This window comes from Alexandromys fortis, unplaced genomic scaffold (assembly GCF_014885135.2).
Source record: "Alexandromys fortis isolate MF-2015 unplaced genomic scaffold, M_Fortis_MF-2015_v1.1 scaffold_22, whole genome shotgun sequence".
Classification (NCBI taxonomy): domain Eukaryota; kingdom Metazoa; phylum Chordata; class Mammalia; order Rodentia; family Cricetidae; genus Alexandromys; species Alexandromys fortis.
In genome coordinates, this window is record NW_026067900.1 from 6,840,975 (window position 1) to 6,866,924 (window position 25,950).

Genomic DNA, 25,950 nt, shown 5'->3' on the forward strand with positions numbered 1-25,950 from the left:
CCAGGTCAGCTCCCATAATAACATGATGGAGGGGTTTTCCTCACTTTTCCAGTTTACAAATGTGTGTAATCTGGTGGTGTGTCTGTGTGAGTGTGTGTAATCTGGTGTTGTGTCTGTGTGAATGTGTGTGATCTGGTGTGTCTGTGTGAATGTGTGTGATCTGGTGTGTCTGTGTGAATGTGTGTGATCTGGTGTTGTGTCTGTATGAATGTGTGTGATATGGTGTGTCTGTATGCAGCACTGAGCATTGACTCTGGGGCCTTGAGTCTGCTAGTAACTACTCAGCCCTTTATTCTATTAGAGATGGATGGAGTTCTGCCTAGCTTGTCCTTATTTGAAGTCTTCCCTCCTCATCAGTGTTTGTGTGATACTTGTAGTTTTCATTTTTTTCAAGAACAAAAGCCTTCTTGAATATGTGACAAGTGGCATTTAGCATTTATTTCCCAATTTTTAATACTGTTTAACCACACCCAGGGGATTTATGCGCATGCTCATATACATACCTATATACATATACATATGTGGGCAGTAAAGGTTATGGTTGTTACAAGATTAAGATTTAGATTAAATTATCAAGGACTTGACATTTCTCTTCTCTTTCAAAAAAAAAAAACCCTTCTAGTTATTGAAAGAAAACCTTGAGAGGTGTTGGACCGGTACTTTGGGAGCGGTTACCTTTGAAACCCAGAAAAAGAATCTTGCTGCAGAAAACCAGTATTTACGAATATCTCTGGAGAAGAAGGAAAAAGCCCTGTCTTCACTGCAGGAAGAGTTACGGCAACTCAGACAGCAGATTGGATTGTTGGAGGATAAAGGCACAAGTACCCAGTTAGTTAAGGAGAACCAGTTTCTTAAGGAGTGCTTAGAAGTGGAGAAACAGAAAACAAAGAGTTTCCTTAATGAAAGGGAGACTCTGTTAGAGGAAGCAAAGATGTTGAAGAGGGACCTGGAGAGAGAACAGCTCACAGTTAAGGCTCTGCGGGCAGAACTTGAGCAGCCAGTCCCTCGCCAGGCACAGGAGCATGCAGATTGTCCTAGTGTGCGGACTGAAGAGAAGGAAGTCGTGTTGTTACAGCAGAGACTCATGGAGTTGGAGCAGAAGCTAACCTTCGAGCAGCAGCGCTCTGACTTGTGGGAAAGACTGTATGTTGAGGCAAAAGATCAGAACGGGAAGTCAGAGACCGAAGGGAGGAAGAGAGGAAGCAAAGGAAACCAAAGGGCAAAGAGCAAGTCGAAGGAGACGTTCCTGGGGACAGTTAAAGAGACATTTGATGCTATGAAAAATTCTACCAAGGAGTTCGTGAGGCACCATAAAGAGAAAATCAAACAGGCCAAAGAAGCTGTGAAGGAAAATCTGAAGAAGTTCTCAGATTCAGTCAAGTCCACTTTTCGACATTTCAAAGATACCACCAAGAACATCTTTGATGAGAAGGGCAGTAAGCGATCTGGGGCTTCAAAAGAAGCAGGAACTGAGAAGCCAAGAACAGGTTATGGTTTTTCTTTGTACTCACTGCACGAGGTACTGAATCAGAACCAGAATGGCAGAGGCCCTTCTGCACAGAGGGATGGAGGGAGAGAAAAGCCCAGTCACTCAGAAGAAATTAGAAAAAATGCAAATTCATACACTTTCAAGGATACCCATTCCACCAGAAGGGGTTGTTCGGGTATGTTTGAATGTGCCGGGCAAGAATCTGCTAGCCCTGTTAATGCAGCGAGTCCTATCAGGATGAATGACTTCAGAGAGCTGATTCAGTGGTACTTACTGAATGAGTTGGGCACTTTTCACCACTGGAAAGAACTGGATCAGTTCATCAGTCCGTTTTTCCCGGATGGTGTCTTTAGACAAGACCAGAAGCTCTTCGCCCACTTTGTTGGTGCCGTGAAATGCTACCTTAAGGGACTAAAGGAGTATCACGTAGAGGATGACCGTTTGGAGAAGTTGGACGGATACATATATAGACACTTTGGGCACAATTCTGCCCTTCCATTCGGACCCAGGTCGGTTTACATAAAACTATGTTACTATAATAGATTCTAAGAGTGGTATATTGCATAGTGTTTTTTTTAATCGCTGAGCTTCTTGGCAGGTTACTGTTTGTAAGAGGCAAGCTTTTGTACTACTGAAATTCTGAATAAATTGGAAAAGTTTTAAAACTTAAATATTGCAAACTGAAAAATCCATTGGCTTGAACAAATGATTAAATTATACCTTAAAAATTAGTTAAGAGTATATTAACTTATTTGAGCCAATTTGGTTTCTTTCAGTGTAGTATAATCTTTGATAGGAAGCTAGAACAGATTTTAATGTCAAGTTTAGGTCATGTGCAGCTGCCCCTCTGTCATCATTGTTGGTTTTATGTGACAGTAAGAGTACTCATTGATCGGTCACTGTAGAAAAGGGTGGTGGATGGTCAGGAGCCACAATGCTCCATAATCAATCCTGTGTGCATTGTCCTTCAGCTTTTTATTCTGTAACTGCATGTATGTGGTGTTTACCTTTGAGATTCACATAGTTCCATCTTTATGAATAAATCAAGTGTGCCTATAAAATAATGAGACTGGTTTCTGATGTCTTTAGTTCCTGAAGCAGGTGTCTAGTGCTGTGCCGAGCAAACCCCTGGCTCGTTAGGAATTAGGTGTGCACCTAGTGGCATCACGGTGTAGTGACCTCAGGGCAGTCTGGAGATGGCCAGGAATGCTTCATGATTGAAGTAACCTTGCCTCTAAACTGGCTTTTGGAAGAGAAGTGAGGGTTAGTTCGTCCACAGGGAAGGCATCTTACTGGAATGGAAGGTCATTTGCAAAGGTGTGGAGGAATGAAGACCTACTTCTTTACAAACAGGTGGGCTGGAGGGAATTAGGAAGGTCTCTACTTTGTCCTGAAGTGTCTGTCTTGTGAGATGGAAAATTCCTGAAGGATTTTGTCATGGGGTGGGATTGTGCCTAGCCCTTTAGCTGACTGGTAGCAGCCAAGAGGATTGATTGGCAAGCTGTGAAACCAGCTGTGGTGTCTGCACTGATGAGGTGGGAGGAGACAAGATACATTTAAAACAGCGCATAGTAAAACAGTTATATCTTATATAAAGGGAATAGAAAGGAAGTGATTTCCATACATCTGGAATGATATTACTCAGAGAATACCAGAAGATGCTAAGCAGAGGATCCAGAAGCGGATTGGTTTTGGAGATGCCTGTTGACATTTATGTGGAGAGGATCCGTTAGCAGTTAGTTACCTAGCATTCATTGACTCACTCCAAAATCAGTCCCCATTGGAAGGGCTGTGCAGGGACACTGACAACTGTGCCATTGTAGAGAAAGCCAAGCAAGCAAAGACTGCATAGCGAGAGCACAGGCACCCAGAGGTGGGAGTCGGTGCTGCGCTGAGGAGTGTGGGGGTTGCCATGGCTCTGTGTGAAGCAATGGTGGCAGAGTGCAGGGAAAGTCAGACAGCTTTGCTTTGCAAGTGTGCGTGTAGATTTCGGCTGAGCCATAAAGCCAATGGGCACGACATTTTTTTAAACTGGAATAACGGAACATCTCATTATTTTATTGTCACATCCTGTTCCTCGTTACTTCTTTGGTTTCCCCTTCCAGCCGGTACAGTTGTATTTATCTCTATTTTTTTTCCTTCATTGTTGAAAAGTAGTGAATTCCCCCTTTCCTGGTATTATAATAGAATTATATTTTGTATTTTATCTTTTTGCAGTGCTCAGATAGTAGATTAATGGAGAAAAGCATTAAGTTATTTTTACTTTTAGAAAACTGAACTCTAACATAGATAAAAATGTGTTTACTGCTTTCAGTCGACCTGATAAAAAGCAACGCATGGTAAATATTGAAAACTCCAGGCACCGAAAACAAGAGCAGAAGCACCTTCATCCACAGCCTTATAAAAGGGAAGGTAAATGGCATAAAAACAGTCGCACTAATGGAAGACACACAGCAAACCTTGAGATAGAACTGGGGCGGTTACCCTTTGATCATAAATACTGATTCATGGTTCAATTAGGAAATTTAGAGGAGTGGATGCTTTCGCCTTTGTTTGGTGTTGAAATTAAGGTGAAACCCCCAAGATGACTGTCTTCATTTCTAGAGACTGGTTTGATGGCTTTATATTATGCAAAAGCAAAGCTTACTAACTTGCATTTTCCTATAGCTTAGGTTTGTTAAAAACTTTTTTTTTTTTTTTGCTCTGGGAAAAAAAAAAGTAGTTTTATTAAGGAAGCCAGGCATGAAATACTCTGTGCATGAAACAAGGCTTGGTTTCAGTAGCTGAGCTCAGCTCATACAGGGCAGGAAGTGCCGCCATCTTGGTGTGCAGTATGGCTTGAGGAATGAGCTGAGACAAGGACCCCCTCTAACGTGTGTTCTACTCTCACGCTTTTGTCTCTCTGTGGGATCAAGAGCCCATTGGCTTGTGAAGAGCTTGCTGACTTGTTCTTGTGAACGCTCTTGCACACCTGAACACTGGAAGAACAATAAACTGCACCGTGAGGAAAACTAAAGGTCTCTGTCAAATCTGGCGTCGTACTAGTGTTTTCTCAGAATGCCTTGGTACAGTAGATGATACAGCCGCCCCCAAGTGGCTTCCTCTTCATTTCCCGAATCACTTGAAGTTCCCCTGAGCATCTCTGCAGCCGTCCTCACAGTTCATTCCCTCCTGTGGCGACGCTGCCGTGTAACCGTCGTTCATAGACATGTATGTGACTTCCAGTCCGACCCTCTGGCCAGTGCGTATGGAAGACAATAGCGGTCCTCTCATAGCTCCCTGAAGTGAGGAAGGCGCGGATCTCCTACAAGGAAATAAAGACACGTTGGTCAAGTGCAGTTTCAAAGAAATGTAGAGTTGCCAGCTATAATTTCTCCTTTGTGACTTTTTTCTTCATGATTCATGCAAGATTTCTACTTGTGGAAGCTAAACATATTTAGTGAGCTGCAGAACTAGGGCTCTTTCCTGGGGAAAGACCAGTTATGGAACATGGGGTTGTGATCATTAAATTTTATCAACTTCACTGGATTAAGAAACCATTGGAGGGGGGGCTGGAGAGATGGCTCAGAGGTTAAGAGCATTGTCTGCTCTTCCAAAGGTCCTGAGTTCAATTCCCAGCAACCACATGGTGGCTCACAACCATCTGTAATGGGATCTGGTGCCCTCTTCTGACCTGCAGGCATACACACAGACAGAATATTGTACACATAATGAATAAATAATTTTTTTTTTTAAAAAAAGAAACCATTGGAGGGCGGGGGGGTAGGGGCAGAAGTGGCTCGGGTCATGGTTGCTGACCTAGCATGAGGATCTTAGTTTGGACCCCTAGCGCACACAGAAAATGGGGCATGGTAGCTGGGTGAAGTGGCACAGCACGTCTTTAGTACTATGTAGCTCTTTGGAGACAGAGGTAGGTGGGCTTCCGTGAATTCCAGGTCAGCAGGGCTACACAGTGAGAGCCGGTCTTACCTGTAGTTCTAACACTGGGTCATTGGAGTGGGGGCAGAGATAGGATTCTGGGGGGATGTTGACAAGCTATAGTAGTTATGCTCCAGGTTTAGTGAGAGACCAGACTCAGAAAATGAGGTGGAGATAGACAGACAGGAGGAGACATCAACTTAAACCTCTGTCCTTTCCGCATGTGTATACAGGAACATGAATACACACTGAAGAGTCAAGACAGGGAGCAATGAAGCACATCTGGTGAGTGTATGTGCCTTACACAATTGAGGGAAGACCTGTCCTGGTATGGATGGCACATTCCTGTGGGCTGCCGCCCAGTCTGCACAAAGAAAAGGGGAGAACAAACTGAACCAGGACATCCCCCCTTTTTAAGATCCTGCTCCATAGACCTGGCAGGCTCAGATTCCTCCGCTGCACCACCCATGGGGTGGTGTCCCGAACACGAGCCAGAATAAGTCCTTCCTCCTTAAGCTAGTGTTTTGCCAGGCATTTGCCATAGCCATTAGAAGAGTAGCTCACACAGAGGAGCAAAGGGATCAGTGAAGCAGATGGTTGCTAATCCGTTTAAAATGCCGAGTTGGCTGTTTCAAGTGGACATACCTTCTCCAGAACACTGAAGGTGACCAAGTGAGTGGGGAGAGATGCATTGCTTCGAAACTCTTGTTGTAGCCAGCTTAAGGGATTTAGGTAGAACATATCTGCTTCATCAAGATACTGGGATTTTCCAGTCAGGTCTGGAGGACACTGGAGAAACCGCATGGACAGTGGGCAGTGAACGTGGCTGTGTAGAAAGGTCACAATAGTTAAGCACCCCAAGTTTCCACATTGTTTCAGGCTGACCTTGAACTTGCAGGACCTCAGGCAGAAGTGCCTCCTTACCTGTAGTAAGGAGTGGAGTGGCAAGGCATCATGATGAACACGGAGGCTGAAGCTGGGTCGGGACCTCTGGGGCAGATTTGCTGAATGTGACTCATGACATCCAGAGTGCCCCTCTGGTGAACTAGGCCAGTATAGAGAGCCAGCAGCATATTTGACAAAAGCAGGAAACTCAGCGCTGCCTTCCGCCACGCCTTCAAGTGGGCTAGTGAGTATCCTGCATGGGGATGGGCAGAAGGAAGTGGAACGCGGCGGTCTTGCTTTTCTGTTATGAGTTCATCTGTATGCAATTTTCCGTGCAGACAGTATAAGCCGTGGCAAATAATGAATCGGCTTCTCTGCTCACTCACCACCATTGTACTCTCAGGCAGGAGCTAGCCTTTTTCTGCTGAGGCAAAGGTGTGGTGTGGGTAATGGCTGTCCAGGCTTAACCTGGCAGACAAAGTCTGAGGGCGTCTGACATCTAGGATTTACAGGGGGATTTCTGAAATTGAATGATGCCAAAGACAGTTGGAAAGAACCAGTATCATGGCTAGCCTGGACTATGATGCAGTACAGGAAGCAGCACTGTGTGTTCAGTCATACCCAGTTGGATCCCACCACGTAATGGGGCTTTTTAGTTCCCTGTAACATGGAGGTGTAGTTCCCATAAACATCACTCTAAGAGCCTGCCTTGCTCCAGTTGCCTGGCCCTAGAAAAGATGCTTCTGGTTGTGGTGCTTGGGGCGTAGCTAAGTGCCAGGATATTTGCCTGGCTTCCATCTCATGCATGCACAAGGTACAAACCCCTTTGTGTAAGTTAGCTCTTTCTATGTGTATGGGTTCTGTGGGCTCAAACATAGGTGCCAGGAAGTTTAGATTGTGCAGGAAATAAGGCTGTGTTTTCACCTACCACATGAGCACTAAATCCTACAAGAAAGATCTTTGTAGTGGAACTGTGAACTCAAGACACCAAAATTAACAGGGGAATATACAGTGTGAGGCAGCACACAGCAGTGATCCCAGCCAGTGTGGAGGTCTAGGCAAGAGGGTGCCAGTTAGCTAGCCTGGGCAATTAAGCAAAATCTTCAAGTTGAAGCTCTTGCTTCAAGGGACAAGGATTGGCCTGGAACTTTGGTTTCTTGTGCCTCAACTTCCCTAGTGCAAGGATTACAAATGTTTTATTTTTTCCCCTTAAGACAGGTGGTGGCCCACGCCTTTAATCCCAGCACTCGGGAGGCAGAGGCAGGCGGATCTCTGTGAGTTCGAGACCAGCCTGGTCTACAAGAGCTAGTTCCAGGACAGGCTCCAAAACCACAGAGAAACCCTGTCTCGAAAAACCAAAAAAAAAAAAAAAAAAAAAAAAAAGACAGGAACTTGCCATACACGTAACGCAGGCTGGCCTTAAGCAGCAATCCTCTGGCCCTGGCAGCCAGAGTGCTGGAGTGCAGACAGGTGCCCTCTTCCCTGACTTGTTGGCTCTAGAACAGAGGCCGTCTTGAAGCAGTGTATGAGCAATGTGGATAGGCACACCCGAACTCAGAACAAGTGCTCTGTCAGCGGGAGGCAAGGTCTCTGCGGCCAGCAGCGAACCACTTGATACCTACTACTACTTGGCAGCACATCAGCACAAGTGCATCTTAGCATCTCCACCTTGGGCAGATAAGAAACCAAGGCACAGTTCACGCTCTAAGGAACTCGTTATCCAGACCTAGTCTTAAAGGACTGAAATGAATTCTGCTTAAGTAGGTATGTGCCATTAGACTGAAAAAATCTTGCTGTTTTACTGCCTCTTGAATCTGGCCTGCTTTTGATTTGCTATGACCCAAAGACTGGTGGAAGGATCTGCAAATTTCAGATCCAGGCCTCCTTCCTTCCCACTCTTCCCTTGGGACCCACATAAGAAGCTCCACCTGACAGACCAGGCAGTGACAGGACTCAGGAGCCGATGTGTTCGGCCTACAGCTAGCCTGGTCCCACACATCTAGAGCCCTTGCTAGGCCTAGTGCTTTGTCCAGTTGGTGTGAGTGAGTGTGGCTGAGATGTGACTTGTAAGGATAAATGGCATCAAAAGTCACTAATTAGACAACGGTGACTGACAGGTCACAAGAACAGAAGAAGGCTTGGATTTGAAGTGCTTAGCAAAGACTTGATAATTCTAAGGGAGGCTGTGCAAGGTGCAGCAAGCCTGGCCTCCCGACACTGGGTGATCAGGAAGGAGGTCAAGGCCAGCCTGGATGACAGAGTGAGATTGCCAGCTAGCTCTGTCTCATCCTCTATCTACCCCTGGCAAAAAAAAAAAAAGTGGCGCGGCAGGTGGATCCTTGTTTTACCTCACGTAACACAGGAGGAAAGCTATTTAGAAGCTGGGAAAGGTGGCTCACATCAGTAACCCCAGCACTTGGTAGGCTGAGGCAAGAGGATGACCCTCGTTCAAGGCCAGCTGAATAGTGAGGTCCAGGTCAGCCCTGCCTGCAAAATCAGACAGCAAACACCCACAGATCATCAGATTACAGAAAGAAACCACTACAGTAACAGTTTCTGATAGGCAAGTTTTTATCTAGCCGAGTTGGAAATAAACTGGCACTGCCTTTAATGTTTTATACTCTTCTGAGACAGACAGGATCTCGCTATCAAAATCCCAGGCTGCCCTTGACTTGTGGCTCCTGCCTTTTCCTCTCCAGAGCGGGATCACAGCAATGCTGCCACATCTGGCTTCTCTTAACTATTTCTATCTTTAAGTGTATTCTGTATTAAACAAAACACTTACCACAGAACACCATGCAAAATGGTAAAACTGGATAGATAAACCTGAATTCTTTGTGGCCCAACACGCTATAATAAAGGATATTAAGGCAAAACATTAATTTTATACATTCCTGCGAAATCAGTGTATTTAAAATGAAATAAACATCTATTTTTCTAGCATCTGAGATGGAATTTTTTTAAAAAAGATAACGATTTTTCAATCATAATTCTCATTAGCCTCAAACTCTTGATACTTCCTGCTTTAGTTTGTGTTGTTGGCACTGCTGGTATTACACCATGCCTGGCTTCAGACTCAGAAATCATACTCATTTTAAAATAGAATGTGATTATGATTAAACAGTCTTGTCAGTGAGATTATGCTGTTCAGTTACACTTAGAAAAATTATATTACCAAGTCAATTAATCAATACTACTCAAATTTGAAATAAGGATACATTTATTCAAAAATATTTTTAAATGTTTGAGTGTGTGTGTTGGGGGTGGGGTGCTCATGCCATAGGGGGCGTTCGGTGGTCAGAGGACCAAGGACTCCTACCATGTGGATCCTGGCGATGCAGTTTTAGGGCTTGGTGGTATGTGCCTCTCCCTGCTGAGCCCTTTCCCCGACACTGGTCTGATAGTGAAGATTGTCACTGTCTGAACACCACACCCTTAATTGTTACTTCCATCTGCCATAACCTGAGGCTCTAGCCTCAGGAAGTGAAAGCCTGCTTTGGAATAGTTCAGAATCTCTTAGGAACATTGGAACAGTCACCTATGTGAACATAAAAGTCTTACCTGTACACCAGCAGAGTCCACAGCACGGTCAGCAGTAGTATGTGCAGCCTCCTTGGGGCCAGGAAGCAGCCGTGGATGAAGAAGGGTAAGTGGGTTCCCAGGACAACTGGAAACCCTTGACTGAAGTACCAGTGCCATGGATGAGAGCCATAAAATGTCCCCAAATTCTGCAGCACGTTAAATTTCAAGAAATTAAATTGGACCAACGTCCACTGGTATAAGTAAAAGAAAAAGAAAATAGTGTCAGAAACTGATCTTGGACCTTTGAATATTGGATAGAATCATGATATTAAATAATTTAAATATCAGGCAGCAGCCTTACATTAGTAATTCTAATCAATGACATGAAGTCTTGTTAATAACTTTTTTCCAAGACAGGGTTTCTCGGGGTAGCCCAGGCTACCCAGGAACTTGCTCTGTAGACCAGGTTTGTCTCAAACTCAGTTAATAATAAATCTAGGCTGCAGTGGAGTCTACTGCCCATAGTTCGGGAGCCTGTTTTGCAAACCAAATGAAGGGCAGAGTATTTTGGTTGACAGGATTTCTGGATGACTAAGGATTAAAATCATTAGACATCAAGATGTGTGTTATGGAAACCACAGCAGAGGACACCAGAGAACACAGCAGGAATGATTCAGTGGATTCTGTTATAACTAAAGATTTGCCTCCGTTCCCAAATATTAATGGGTCTGTTTGTGTTCTGAGGTGGCGTCTCTTGTAGCCTAAGCTGGCCTCCACCTCCTCCCTGTGCAGCCAGGGATAATATAATGCTGACCACCTGATCCTCCTGCCTTCTCAGTGGGAACCCACACCAGGCCGGTGTCATCACACCCAGATCGAAATACAAAAACATTACAAGTCTAGCTTGAGGTTTCAGAGCAGTAAATGGTTAAAAATAGCCTTTAGTTTAATCTGTTTTTACTTACTTGGCCAAAAAAGATGCGATCAATTATCAGAGACAAACTGAAGGTTATAAGTCTGAAAAACAAAGTAGAATGGTTACTCACATTTGAACCTGCTGGATTCCAGGCCAATGCCTTTTATAAACACTTTAAAAATGCTTTACAAGGGCTGGAGAGATGGCTCAGTGGTTAAGAGCACTGCCTGCTCTTCCAAAGGTCCTGAGTTCAATTCCCAGCAACCACTTGGTGGTTCACAACCATCTGTAATGAGATCTGGTGCCCTCTTATGACCTGCAGGCAGAATACTGTATGCATAATAAATAAGTCTAAAAAATGCTTTACAAGTTCACCAACAGGATTCATACGTTTTGAAAGATCTTTCACTGATGAGAAGCAAACTTAAGAAAAAATCCACTATTTTATCTATTCCTTTTTTTTGAAAAGATTTATTTATTAAGTATACAGTGGTCTGCCTGCATGTATGCCTGCAGGCCAGAAGAGGGCACCAGATCTCATTTCAGGTGGTTGTGAACCACCAAGTGGTTGCTGGGAATTGAACTCAGGACCTTTGGAAGAGCAGGCAGTGCTCTTAACCACTGAGCCATCTCTCCAGCCCCTATTTTACCTATTCTTAACTAACCAACCTGCCAACATAAAAATATGAATACTTATTATTTCAAAATTCCCAGGGTTTAAACAAGTTCCAGATGTAACTGGCCCCGGGTATATTACAAGAGATCAGCTTCCCAGCTCCCAGGGCTGCCAGCAGCTTCGTTATCCTTTCTCTTCTGAGATTGGACTGTCTTCCTGTGTGCGTGCTGAGAGTAGCTGTCAAACTGCTTTGGTTCTGTTTTGAAACAGTCTCCATTTTTAGTTATTTAGCTACAGACAGTGTCAGTTCCCATCAAATTGTCAACTTGTCACATCTGAGAACCACAATTGAGGAGTTGTCTCCATCGGATTGTCCTTTGACATGTCTGTGTGGCGTTTTCTTATATATTTACTGATGTCGTTGTGTACCCACTGTGAGCGGAGCCATCTTCTGGCCTATAGGCCTAGGCTTGTAAGAAAGGTAGCTGAGCAGTGCACAGGAAGCTGGTAGGCAGCGCCTTTGAGGTTTCCTTTCTTCAGTTCCCCCTCAGGTTTCTGCCTTGGCTTGCCTAGGTGATGGACTATAATTGTTATATTGTAATCAATCCTTTCCTCCCCAAGTTGCTTTTCTTCAATGTTTACACAGCAACAGAAAGCTAACAAGGAGACACAGCCATATAATTTTGTTTTGTTTTTTTGAGACAAGATGGCTGGCCTCACACTCAGAGACCTACCTGCCTCTACCACCTGAGTGCTCTGATTAAAGGTGTGAGCCACCACTGCTCAACAGAGTTTTGTTTTTGTGAGTGGTCCTGGTGGCCTTGAACTTCTGCCTCAGCCTCCAGAGAGACATTGCTTCATTTCCACCTTGTGATTTCTTCTTGGGATTGTGGCTAATGAAGGTGGCTTTTAGCTTTTGCATACTTACCTTTTTTGTTTGCTGATGGTCTAACTTAATTCCAATGTGATTATAAAGGATACTTTGTATGGTTTGTCTCTTAAGATGTATTGAGCCCAGGATGTGCATGATAGAGAAGCACTGAGCCACTGAGTACAACTGGGTGAGTTTCTGTTTTGTTTTGAGCATGAATCTTACCATGCAACCCTGGCTGCCTAGAACTCATAGATCCACCTGTCTTTGCCTCCCTAGTGCCGGGCTTAAAGATGTGTGCTACCACACCCTGCAAGATGAATCCCTTTATACTTAGTTCTACTACTTTTATATATATATTTGTGTATATGAGTGTTTTGTGTGCGTGCATGCATATGCACCATGTAGGTTACTTGTGGCCTCAGAGGTTAAGGACAGGTGTTGAATGCCCTGGAACTGAAGTTGTGGACAGCTGTGAGTCCCCATGTGGGTGCTGGGAACTGAACCTGGGTCCTCTGCAGGAGCGACAGGTCCCTTTCAGCCACTGAGACTGCAGCTCCCAAACTGGATAGTTTTGGAAGCTGCTAGGGTGTCTCCTCATTTGTTTGCAATTTTCCGTGTTTTGTGTCCTCTGGAGACGAGGTTCGGTTGATCATGTACTGTAGATGCCCATTGGTTTCTTCACAGTGGGTCTCAAAATGTCCTTTTGTTTTATTCTGTGCAGTGCTGAGTCAGCATGCAAGCGGTCTGCCATGGAGCTCTGCCTCCATCGCAAAGTTCCTTCCCTACTCAGATGTATCTTCTCAGGCTTTCTGTCCTGCTGGGGGATGCTCTGTTGAACCTGGAGGAGACACTGCTGATTTACCCTTACCGCAGCAGTCTCTACCTTTCTGACGTTGTGACCCTTTAACACAGTTGCTCATGATAAAAGACATGCTTGGAGTTGTTTTTTGGTTTTTCAAGATGGGGTTTCTCTGTAGCTTTTGAGCCTGTCCTGGAACTAGCTCTTGTAGACCAGGCTGGCCTCGAACTCACAGAGATCCGCCTGTCTCTGCTTCCCATGTGCTGGGATTAAAGGCGTGTGGCACCACCATACAAGGAAGATTTCCTTTTTAACTATGGTTGGAAGTAGGTTCAACTTTTTTTTTTCTGAGTTAATTAGGTGTGGTGGTTCAAGGTCACCCAGAAACTGAGGCAGAAGGGAATCTTTGAGTTCAAAGCCAGCCTGGTTAACATAGCATGTCCCTCCCAGTCTAGCCAAGGCTTCAGCGTAAGGCTGTTTCAAAAACAAAATAAGACAAAATAGGCCAGGCCTAGTGTACGTGCCTTTAATTACAGCATTCAAAAGGTAGAGGCAGGCCTGGGCTACATAGTAGGACCTTGTCTCAAAAAAAAAAAAAATTAGAACAAAACAAGAAACAAAAATGATTTCTGTTTGTGAAGCCCATTTTCCCATTATAAAGTCTGAGTGCTTGCATGATTTCCAAGTGGCCTTTGTTGCTGTTTGTCCTCCTAACATTTTCCCTCTGAAGGCCTTCAGTCTTCTGTATTCCCCATAAAGGCAGAGCACTGGGAGCTGGCTCAGTATCTGGCACTGCCCTAGAGGCCAGGCCTCATACAGGGGTCTGACCCCAGCTACTCAGAGAGCTGAGAGACACGGCAACTCCGTGCTCTGCTGGGCGAGGTCCACTCCCTGGCTGAGAAGACAGTCTGGATAGTCTACTGGATGCTGTGGTGGATGTCCTGCTGGGTGCTCAGGCCAGCTGTGTTAAACAACTCAACAGTTCCTGGCCCGCTGGCTTTGCTAATTTTAAATTTCTCCATGTTTCTGTTCACTATAAAATAAGAACACTAGCATTTCTTACACCCAAGAACATCATGGGGTCATTTGAGCAAAGCTGTTATAAGGCCCTTAATAAATAAAAGAGAAAACTTTAGGAAATAAAAGTGGAAATTCTAATAGACAGACACTTTTGTTTAACCGAAATAAAAAAAAAGTTAATCAGTCTCATAAATCTAAAATGGAATAGTGGGCCAATGGAATGGCTCAGTGGGTAAGGTGTTTGCCACAAACGCCTGCTAATTCAGTTCAATTCCTGGAGCTCATATGGAGAGAACCACTGCCACAAAAGTAGTCTGACCTCCGTGTGTGTGTGTGTGTGTGTGTGTGTGTGTGTGTGTGTGTGTGTGTGTACGCCTTTCGTCACGCACACACTAGTGTTTAAAAAAATAACAAACACAAAGCTGAAAGTTTTCTGTGACATTAGATACAAAATCTTTCCCACAACATGTCATGTTCAGGTTAATAAGATGTTATAGATGGCACCACGGCCAGACTTACCCTACAGGTAAAAAGTGATGCAGGGTCAGATGGCGCTTTCTCTGCTCTTGGTAGAAATGGCTGAAGAGTAACGGCACCCACGGGATGAGCGCTGTGGGGCGGACTATGCAAGCAAGTGCCACCAGGAGTGCGTACTTGACACTAGGAGCAAGGGAGGGGCGTTACAGGAGACTGGGAGACGGGCTTCAAGTTAGTCGGCTAGTTCCACTGAGAGAGGACTCCGGTTTGGGCCTTTGAGACAGGGCCTTAAATAGCTCAAGCTCATTTCCCCTTTCATGCTCTGAGCCTCCCTCCCAGGTGCTGGGGTTCCAGGCCTGCGCCACCAAACCTAGGTTAGCACTTTCAAGTAAGAAGCAGATTCCTAATACTAATTGTATGTACTTTAAAATACACGAAACTTTAATGCTGCTTCATTGGCAGGAAAATCATAAACATTCTCCTAAGCAACTATGTAAAAAAAAAATACACAAATCCTTTCTTTAGCAGACATTTAAGAAAATCCCGTTATTTATTCGTTGACGGCCTGAGTCCATACGACCTTGTGGAGTGGAGATGCAGCCCAGTGGAAGAACATTTCAGATCCTGGGTCTGACCCCAGGCACCGCTCCCGAGAAGGAAGGTGTTTTTGTTTTTCCAAAATTAGGTAAATTCTACTCACATGTATACACACATACACACACAAGGGTGTGTAATCCCAGCACTTCAGAGACCGACTGGGGCAGGTGAATCATGAGTTCAAGGTGAGGCTGCGCAGTTTAGAGAGTCACCCAAGAGTTGGGGTTGTAGGCATGAACCACCATGCCCAGGCAACTCTGTTTGTCTGTTGTGTAGCCCAGGCTGGCCTCAAACTTGCTGTATAAAAGATGGTGACTTTAACTCCTGATCCTCCTGCCTCTGCCTCCCAGTGTTGGCATTACATAAATGTGTGACCACCATGTCCAGATAGGGTCAGTGATCTTTCACAGACGACCCAGAGTTTCTCAAACTGAATGTGACAGAGAAAGTAGAGTAATCGGTAGTGAAACCACAGGATAGGGCCCAGCTAGGCCTCATCTTGATAATAAAACACTATAAAACTGAGTTCGAGCCCTCGGGTTATGGAGCACAACAGAACAGCCCATCCCCACAAACTGCCTATCTTTTTCACTTACAGTAGCCTCTGGCATTTACCCAAATCTAATGCAGAAATGACCTTAATGGACCATGGTGGTAGCATACACCGTTAGTCCCAGCACTTGGGAGGCAAAAGCAGGCCAAGCCTGGTCTACATAGTGAGTTTCAGGATAGCCTGGACTACAAAGTGGGGCCCTGTCTTAAGGAAAGGAAAATCTTGGTGCAAGAAGACTGAGGTGCACTGGCTTCTTTGTGGGCTTCCCAAGCCTCCTCTCTCTCTCCTCCGCCCCTCTCCCTTTTTGAGACAGGCTCTATCTATGTGGCCTTGGCTCTCTAACTTACTACTTAGTTGAAGCTGGCCTCAAACGCACAGATCTGCCTACTTCCACCTCAGTAAGTGCTGGGACTAAAGGCATGTGCCAGCATACCCAGATTTAGTACATTCTTTGAAATCAGGTTTGACTCTGGTGGTTTTCTACTGTGTGTAGATAAAACCCAAGGTGTGGAGCCTGGTTCCATCTCAGCCTCATCCTTGCTTGTTCCTCCCTCCCACACACTTGCTCCCCACACCGCCTGTCTAGCGCCTACAGCTCTCTCAGCTCCGTGATTCTGCTCAGACATTTCTCTCTGCTTGGTCTGGGTTTTTTTTTTTTTCTCTCTCATTATTTAGCTCTGCTGACCCTCACCCGTGCTGGTCAGTGGACCTGCAGGAACACTTAGCCTGCCTTCTGATTGCTGTAGGGAACCGGAAGGCAGTCACAGCTTGAGTGAGGAATACTTATTCTCCTGGCTGATTCCTTGTCATTGCTGAAGGCTAACTATACCCTTCTTCTGTGGGGACCTTCCAGTAGAGAGAGCTTGGCAAGGATCCAGTACTCTTTCTTCTAGTCCTTTGGAGCCCACCAATAATAGGCTGCTACTTCAGTGAGCTCTGGGCACTACTGGATGTCCTTAGCACCGTCTACACCTTGTAACCAGCCATCTTTTAAGATTCACCATGCAGTGTGACCATTTTCTTTTTTTTTTATTAATTATTTATTAAAGATTTCTGCCTCCTCCCCGCCACCGCCTCCCATTTCCCTCCCGACCATTTTCTGTTACACTCATCGGAAACCTTTGGTTCCTCTAAGTCCCATGAACACGTGGGGATCTACTAGATAGAAAATGTTGATGATACTTGGGGTTTTTCCAGAGCACATCCTAGAACTCCTGTCTTACCTGTTCATGGACCTCGAGCCTTCCAGGGGATAGTAGAAGAGGGCAATTGCAGTGAGGGCAGTCTCCGTGGTGTTCGTGAGGGTTCGGGTGCAGCAGTACCACGTGAACCAGGAGCACAGCTGGCAAAAAAACTAAGAAGTCAGGAGTGAGTAGGGCTGCAGTAGGAAATGGACCAAGTGTTCCGTAGAAAGCACGGTTCCAGATGCTACAGAGGCTGTGTCAGAGGGGAATGCCTGAAAAGTAGGCGTGGCCAGCCGCTGTTTTATCCTGTGCTACTCGCCGCTCTGATAACAGATTTGCATGTCTTAATGCTAAGTTGGTAGTGGTTTTGGAAGGTTCTGATGGAAAAAAAAAAAAAAGAGCCGGGCAGTGATGGTACACACCTGTAATCCCAACACTTGGGAGACAGAAGCAGGCAGATCTCTGAGTTCAAGACCAACCTAGTCTACAAATCGAGTTCCAGGACAGTCAGGGCTACTCAGAGAAACCCTGTTTTGAAAAACCAAACAAACAGAACAAAAAGGTTCTGATTTTCATGATGGAAAAGATTTTCCTTGAGGAGAACTCAGGGAAGGTCTCAAAGGTGGGCTGCCATCTCTGCTTACCACTTCACATGTGCCTTTGGCAGTGCGCATAAAACATAAACACAGTTGCCATGGGGATGAGTCTGTGTCTGAATCGATTAGCAGGGACTTAGTCACTAAGCTAATTGTCTTTATACAAATGTAAAACACAAAACAGACCAAGGCGTTAAGAGCACTTACTGCTCTCTTAGAGGACAGGAGTTCAAGTCCCAGCACCCTGCCACTGGCTCACAAACACCTCTAACTTCAGCTGCAGAGAATCCCACACCCTCTTCTGGCCTACATGGGCACCACATTCAGACACACAGAAAATAAAACACATCTTAAAATGTAAAGAAACATAATGTCAGCACACATAGGCCCTTCCTCCAGGTTACTAATACATCATAGTCCAGAAATGGAAAGCTTGGAATTTAAAGTGTATTTTGTGATAGAAACAAAATCAGTAGATGGGCAAATGGTTCACGTGGGCAGAGTGAAGTAAGGAAACTGTGGCACTACACAGTCCAGTCCCCCATTGGGGGAACAGTTTGACTGGGAGATACAAGGCAGAAGGGTCTCTGTGAATCTGAGGACAGCCTGGTCTACATAGTGAGTTCCAGAACAGGCAGGGCTATGTAGGGAGATCCTGTCTCAAAAACGAAAGAAACACAAGAAATAAAACAAGATGCTTTTTCAGGCCATGCCCTCCCTTACACAAGCCCAGTTCCTTCAGGCTCTCCAGCTAGAGCTGTGCTTCAGTAAAGGGCTTTCTCGGGCAATCCTCAGGGCTGGGGGGACAGCGAACATAGGCTGTAAAAGCAGCTTCCAGAATGTCCAAAGACTAAGGAAAGAGATGAGGACTCTGACAGTTTAGATGCCCAAAGGATTCCATAACCGGCTTTGGGATCCGGCCTGTTCCACTTGGGCCTCAGTCGGGAGATGACATGTACCACTCAGATTTTACTGTTCTTAATTACGGAAGAATTTCCAGGCAGTCCCAGGGACCAGCAGTTTTGGGGCCGGTCTGCCCACGCATGCTCTGTCAAATGTCTACAGTGTTGGGACTTACCACCCACCGTGCCACTTCCTGGTTTCCCACATGCTTCAGGAGCGAGTACAGCCTGACATCCGCTACAGCAGAGAGAAGAGCTTGGCCCAGTCTGGGAATCCAGATCTTCGGTGGGTGAAAAGGAAAGGTTTGTTGAGCACATCATCCTGGTTCATACTGAACTGCCATAAAAGCAAAATCCTAACCATCCGCAGAAAGCCACCCTTCCATCTCCATAGTCACTCAGGCGTGGATGGTGTGTGTGGTGTATGCTTAGCTTGCCGGCTCTTGCTTGCAAAGCAGCCCCTTCCCCATCTTTTGGAAAGGCTTTGCTATGTAGCCCCGCTGTCTTTTTCTGTCCCAGCACCCCCAAGTATTGGGATTTACAAGTGTGAGACACCATACCCCACTTACCCATTTTTATATTTATGTATATCTTCCAACACTAATACACTTTGTGATAGTCGGCACTGAACCTAGGGCCGTGTGCATGTTAGACAAGTGCGCTATCACTGAGCTCCTCCTGAGCAGCTTGAAACCATTTTATTGTGTTAAGATTCAATTTTAGGGCGGTGGTGGCGCACACCTTTAATCCCAGCACTCTGGAGGCAGAGGCAGGCGGATCTCTGCATTAGCATTCAAGGCCACCTTGGTCTACAAGAGCTAATTCCAGGACAAAGCTACAGAGAAACCGTATTTTGAAAAACCAAACCAAAACAAAACAAAACACTTGTTTAGGGCTGGAGAGATAGCTCAGAGATTAAGAGCACTGGCTTCTCTTCCAGGGGTCCTGAGTTCAGTTTCTCAGCCACATCACCAACCATCTGCTATGAGATCTGGTGCCCTCTTCTGGCCTGCAGGCACACCTGCAGGCAGAACACTTTGTAATAAGTAAATCTTTAAAAAAAATTTTAAAGAAAGATTCTCTTTTAGAAGCATACGGTAGTTTTGTTTTTCAGTCAAGCATTTACAGTACTGTGTGCTGGGTATCATAGCAGGTGTTACATGCACTAGCTCATTCCTTCAACAACATCTAACATAAGCCCACTGAGACTTGCTTAACACACAGGAGACCAAGGCACAGAGAGGTTAGGCTATGTGCCCGAAGCTCTAGAGCCAGTTAGCATTGATGCCTGGATTCAGACCGAGGTAGACCTGATACCGCAGCCTGGGCTCTTAACAATAAAAGTTTTTATTTTATTTTATTTGGTTTTTCGAGACAGGGTTTCTCTGTGGCTTTGGAGCCTGTCCTGGAACTAGCTCTTGTAGACCAGGCTGGTCTCGAACTCACAGAGATCCGCCTGCCTCTGCCTCCCGAGTGCTGGGATTAAAGGCGTGCACCACCACGCCAATAAAAGTTTTTCAATCCAGGGCTGGAGAGATGACTAGTGATTAAGAGTGCTTGCTGATCTTTCAGAGGACCCAAGTTCAGTTCCCAGTGCTAAGGTCAGGAAGCTCACGGGTGCCTCCCAGCTCTAGAACATCTGAACCTTTCTTCTGGCCTCCAGCACCAACATTTGTGTTCCAAGCACACATGAATAAATGAATCTTTTTTTAAAAAAAATTGATTTTTTTTGGAGATGGCCTCAGCCACTGCAAAGAGAGGCACAGCGCTGTGTCAAACAAGCTAATCCAGAGCCTCAGTCTTTCTAGGCGCCACAGAGCACCTCAGAACTGGATTCCCTTTGGAATGCTGGGGCCTGGTTTTCCCTGACCAAAAAGAAACAGTCCAAATTCCTGGGTCCAACTTGATGACAGCCTAACAGATCCTGAGGGCTGGCATGTACCCCAGTGGAACCTGCCGGCGTGCACCTCAGTGGGACCCACTGGCAGGTAGACATGTACCCCAGTGGAACTTGCTGGTGTGTATCTCAGTGGAACCTGCTGGCAGGTAGGCGTGTACCTCAGTGGAACCTGCTGGCAAGCTCAAGGGCTTGGTTTGGTTCCCTCCTGCTCCTCTTCCAAAGGATCCTAAAACTGAGAGTCAGACTAGACAGACTTCTCAAGTCCTGTGCACAGCCTCCTCTTAACAGCCCCCGGTAATCCATAGCCTAGAAACTGCAGCCTTACTACATAGCACAGGAGTACATCTGGATTTAACAATTTTGGTCACTTTAATTTAAACTTACCAGCAATTGAACACTGTCTTTCCCCAAAAGATGCAGAATCTTGTAAATGCTCGCAAAGATGAGGGGGTAAGTGTAGCCCCTCAGTCTCTCTGTCCATTCCCAGGTCAGATAACCATAATTACTAATATCAAGGACCAAATAGCAAATAGTACTGAAAAAATAATTTGTACTTCTCTATATAAAGCCATATTTTTTTTCTTTGACAATGAAGTTTTAAAACAATTTTTTGTTTTGATGGTGGGAATTGATCGCCAGCTTTGGACATGCTAGGCAGGTAGTGCACCACTAAACTCTACCCTAAATCTTAAAACACAGAGTTGAATACTTGATCAACTGAAGTCTAATTTCCTCAAATTAGAAATGTGTTTCGCGAGTCCAGCACGGTGGCACAGGCCTTTAATCCCAGCACTTGGGAGACAGAGGCAGGTGAATCCCTGTTAGTTCAAGGTTAGCCTGATCTACAAAGCATGTTCCAGGTCAGCCAGTGCTGTTAGACAGAGGAACCTGTCTTGAAAAAACCAAAGAAAAGAACTATAAAGGATATCTGAAGACCATGTGGTGTGCAACTTCAAGAGACTGCCAGTATTCATCAGGAACAAAACTTGTTTGCACTAGGAAGCAATTAAGTATTCGCAGAGCAACGGTAAACAAGACCAGGTAAATGCTTTCTCCAAGAAGACCTGAAAAGCAAATCAAAGTAGTGACTGTGGCATTAAAGTCATGCAGCTCCTCCTTCAGATACACAACTGTGGCATCCCTGGCTCTGGCTCCGGCTCTGTTAAGGCCCCTCACACCACTCCACAAATGTTACCTAGTGATTTACTGCGAGTTAGCTAAGGGTGGGACTCTTGCTTAGCCTGCTTGAGGCCCTGAGTGTGTTCCCTAACAGTGTGTGGGGAGCAGGTAACAACCCATGAACACCTCCAACCACTGCAAAAAGACAGAAACCCCACTAGGGGGCGGAGACACCCCCCCCCCACACCCCTGTTCACCACTAGTGATTCCTTAACCGAATATCCCCCGACCTGGCCCTGCCACTGGTGATTCCTTTCGGATGTGAGGAAGGTAAGGCTCAGAAAACTGCTTTGCCCAAAATAAAAACGCTGTTACTGACTAGGTAGTATTCAAGACCAGGCCGGTCGGCCACCTCCCAAGTTTGCTTTTCAGCTGCATGCTGAATACAGAATATTTTCTACTTTAGTTGTTAACAGTCCGTGTGTATATGAGTGTGGGAATCAGATTTTGTGTTAAAATCTGTTATGCCTGGTGTGATCATGTCATCACCGCACGTCAATGGGGAGGCTGAGGCAGGAGGATTGCGGCAAGTCCAAGCACAGCCTGCACCGCACAGCGAGGACACTATCCAGCGAGCTTCAGCTCGTTCCCACTGCGATGCACAGCCCGCCAAGCCGCAGGCGTCAGGAGCCGTGAGCTCCGCGGCACACCCCGCACTCACCGCCGCGCTGAGAGCGCTTCTCCTGCGTATTCACGTACAGCGTGGACTTCCTCTTCCGTAGCTTCATCTCGCCGGAGCCTCTGTGGAGACTGCGGAAGGCCAGGCCGTGGTCGCCGGCCTCGGGCTCCATCACTTCCCAGCCACCTGCAGCCCGCAAGGAACCTGCCCCGCACCTTCTCCCGGGCGGACGCGCACCACTAAGATTGGGCCCGGCGAGCCGCCGTCGCGGGGCTGCTCCAGCCCATCCACAGCCGGAAATGCGGCCGGAAGCGGCTGAGTCTTTAGGTGGTGCTGGACTGCACCTACCTGGCTGGAGTTCAGTCCTGGAAAAGACAGAAGTAAGGACTGGACCCCTTACTGCTTCCGGCACCTCGCCAGCGCCCGCTGAGGAGGTAACAGAGCGGAGGGAGGCTGTGAAGCGCTGAGATCAAGCTCCCGGGTGACCTCGGCGCTCACCCCAGATGCCGCGTCCTCGCCTGGGAACCGTTCATCAAGGTCTTACAATGACAGGAGACAGAAAGTTATACGTCAGTAGATCTTTTAAATTAAATGAAGTTAAAAAAAAAGATTTATTATGTATACAATGTTCTGCCTGCATGTATGTCTGCACGGCAGAAGGGGACACCAGATCTCATCATAGATGAGATGGTTGTGAGCCACCTTGTGGTTGCTGCAGTTTGAACTCAGGACCTGTGGATTAGCAGCCAGTGCTCTTAACCTCTGAGCCCCACGTCAGTGAATAATTATTATTAATCTGTTTTTCACCACCCTCAGGGGATTTCTCTTCCAAATTATGCTACTTTCTCTTTAGTTCATTTTCTTTTTCCTTTTTTTAAAATATTTATTTATTTATTTATTTATTTATTTATTTATTTATTTATTTATTTATTTTGTATGCAATAATCTGTGTGTATGTCTGCAGGCCAGAAGAGGGCACCAGACCCCATTACAGATGGTTGTGAGCCACCATGTGGTTGCTGGGAATTGAACTCAGGACCTTTGGAAGAGCAGGCAATGCTCTTAACCTCTGAGCCATCTCTCCAGCCCCAGTTCATTTTCTTGAGTCGATCTCACTATATAGATTAGGCTGGCCTTGGACTCAAGAGATCCTCCTGACTCTGCATCGTGAGTGCTGGAATTGAATGCCTGCACTACCATACTCGGCTGCATATATTTATCTGACTTGGTGACAGGTCCTCACTATATAACCCTGGCTAGCCTAGAACTCACTGTGTGCACAGGCTGGCCTCAAACCTAGAGAGGTTTGCCTGTCTTCACCTCATAAGTGCTGGGATCAAAGGTATGTGCCACCATGCTGAGCAATCAAAGCATTAAAAAAAAAAGTTGGTGGGGGCTAGAGAAATGACTCAATGGTTAAAAGCACTGACTGGACTTTGAGAACTCCCTGGTTTGATTTCCAGTACCCGCATACTCTGAAGGCACCAGGCATGCATGCTGTTGCAGATACGTACATGAAGATGAACACTCATAAAATAAAACTTTTAAAAATGCATCCGTAGAAACATCAAGTAGATGGGGACGTCTGTGCTTCCGGCCTCAGATGCCTTCTGCTAACATCCTTAGCTTTTGAGCTGGTGGAAAGAAAGGGCCTGTTACTGCATCCCAGGATTTTACCTGATAGTTACAAAGATATTTGGCCACATACGGATGGCTAAAGTCCGACTAAGGGGTTAAAGATAGTCCAAGGTAATTTGACTTGAGGCCTGCAACATCCTGGCTCCTCATAGTCACTGAAGTTCTAATTAGTCAGCTTGTCTTTTAGAATGTTTAACGAATGTGTTTTGTTTTTGTTTGTCCAGGAAACTTCAGTTCATGAAACCCAAGATACAATTATCATCTTTTAAAAAGGAGGAAGGGGGTCTACTGAACAAACTGAGGTTCAAAAGACTCAGATTATTTATTTATTTGTTTATTTATTTATTTATTTATTGGTTTTTCGAGACAGGGTTTCTCTGTAGCTTAGGAGCCTGTCCTGGAACTCACTCTGTAGAACAAGCTGGCCTCAAACTCACAGAAATCTGCCTGCCTCTGCCTCCCAAGTGCTAGGATTAAGGCCTGTGCCACCACTGCCCAGTCAAAAGACTCAGATTTAACAACAACAACAACAACAAAAAAACCCAAAAGACAAAACAAGAAACCCCACTACATTAGAAACAGTTTCAAATGGCCTCTGGCTTTTGTTCCTTTTTTGTTTGTAAGTTCTTCGCCATTGAACCAAAGCAAGATTGGTAAAATTGTCATTTGTGTGGTCAACTGTGTAATCTAAGAGAAAACACACCTTCCTTTCCCTGATGAGCTTAAATTCCGTTTGAGAACCATTATAAAGTTTATAAAAATCAGCCGCTATTGACTTTTGTGACCCGGAGCCTAGGTTAAGAATCCAGAAAGTGTGTGGCTCCTTCGCTCTGCTCTTCTCATTCACTAACATCATACCAAGGTGATTGACAAACAGCACTGTTTTCTAGAAGATGCTATGTCCATTTGTGAGTTTCCACTATTTTCAGTTGTTGGAACTAGAAGCCAAATCTCCATCCTGTTTTTCTCAAAAAAGGCATGCAATGGTTTGCATTTGATGTCTCCGAAAATATCGAAAGGAACTCAACAAACTTTTTTGTTGTTTTGCCTTGCTTTGCTTTTTTTGAGATAGGATCTTACTATGTAGCCTTGGCTGGCTTGGAACTCACTATGCAGACTAGACTGGCCTCAAACGCAGCAGAGCTGTACCCCCCCCCCCCCCCCCCCCCCCCCCCCCCCCCCCCCCCCCTGACCGACCGCCCCCCCCCCCCCCCCCCCCCCGCCACCTATAGTGCTGGAATTAAAGGCAAGCAACACCACTCCTGGCTCAATAAAGTTTATAACTTCTTAAAAATTTTTGTCATAAAGCTTGCTAAAAATTATGACTACTGCAGAAGAAATAATGAAAAGTCGTTATTATTTATTTATTAAGCAAATTTATTATTAGATAAGATTTAAAATGAGACAATCATGTCTGACTTTCCTTCAGGTATCTTTTGGAGTAAAAAGTTTTGTATGACTTGCAAAGTGGTTGCCATCCCTTGCCATCTTTTTGCCATTTTAAAAGCTACCAGTTTACACACCCTGAGAAGACTAACGCGACTAGGGTAGTGGGATAAGCCTGTCATCCTGGCACTTTGGAGGGGAAGGCAGAACTGTAATCTCCAGAGCAGCCTGCCTATCTCGAAGAACCAGGACAAACAGGCAAACGTCAGGAACGTGCTGTAATAGGAGGGTGTTTAGCGTCCTCTCATGCCACCCTCTGCCCTTCATTCCCTTAAGTTCCTTTTTAAGACTTTTGTTGATTGGTTTTGCTTTTTGTTTGTCTGAGACCTGTTATTGTATTCAGACTGTCCTCAAACCAGCATAGAGGGAAAGAGTGACCTTGTGCTCCCCCTCCCCTTGTCTGTGCCCGACTTCTGGGAATGTGAGCATGAGCTGCTGTGCCTGGAGGAAATACAAAGTCAAATGTAAAATGGGATTTGTAACTATTGGCAACTAAATTGAATTTTTAGAAAATATTCCATAGTAAGTCTATATGCTGTCCTGCAAACCCCTGTGTATGTGTATTTATTAGATAGTGGTTCTTTTTCATTTGTTTGTTTCAAGACAGGGTTTCTCTGTATATCTCTGGATATCTACAGAACTCATTCTGTAGACCAGGCTGGACTTGAACTCAGAGATCTACCTGCCTCTGCCTCCCAAGTGCTGGGATTTAGTTAGTGAATCTTTTATTTATTTATTTAGAATCTTTTTTTAAAAATATTTATTTATTTATTAAGTATACAGTGGTCTGCCTGCATGTATGCCTGCAGGCCAGAAGAGG

At 45.4% G+C, this 25,950-nt stretch overlaps 3 protein-coding genes across 9 annotated transcripts in view; 2 read left to right on the plus strand and 1 right to left on the minus strand.

The window, feature by feature from the left end:
• Positions 1-4,628, plus strand: part of Ccpg1 (cell cycle progression 1) — a 30,049-nt gene extending 25,421 nt beyond the window's left edge. Inside the window, exons 8-10 of one of the 2 annotated variants that reach the window (XM_050125473.1) lie at positions 623-1,998; positions 3,804-3,901; positions 4,405-4,628. In XM_050125473.1, the coding sequence (XP_049981430.1) occupies positions 623-1,998; positions 3,804-3,901; positions 4,405-4,421 (1,491 nt within the window). In that variant the 3' untranslated portion in view covers positions 4,422-4,628. Of the gene's footprint in view, positions 1-622; positions 1,999-3,803 lie in introns of both variants that reach the window. The other variant, XM_050125464.1, reaches the window with a different exon arrangement.
• Pigb (phosphatidylinositol glycan anchor biosynthesis class B) lies at positions 4,158-22,231 on the minus strand. The gene is made up of 12 exons (XM_050125484.1): positions 22,089-22,231; positions 21,177-21,312; positions 20,633-20,750; positions 18,525-18,629; positions 16,890-17,020; positions 14,559-14,699; positions 10,780-10,831; positions 9,854-10,065; positions 9,078-9,142; positions 6,332-6,545; positions 6,053-6,233; positions 4,158-4,793 (listed from the first exon to the last, which is right to left on the minus strand). Exons 1-12 carry the CDS (start codon positions 22,216-22,218, stop codon positions 4,644-4,646), a joined length of 1,635 nt encoding a protein of 544 aa, XP_049981441.1. The 5' UTR covers positions 22,219-22,231; the 3' UTR covers positions 4,158-4,643.
• Positions 21,638-25,950, plus strand: part of Pigbos1 (PIGB opposite strand 1) — a 5,056-nt gene continuing 743 nt past the window's right edge. Inside the window, exon 1 of one of the 6 annotated variants that reach the window (XM_050125590.1) lies at positions 21,638-21,697. Coding sequence is in view for 1 of the 6 variants with exons in the window: in XM_050125545.1 (XP_049981502.1) it covers positions 23,922-23,986 (65 nt within the window). In the remaining 5 variants the exon portion in view is untranslated. The other 5 variants (XM_050125583.1, XM_050125554.1, XM_050125572.1 and 2 more) reach the window with 5 other exon arrangements.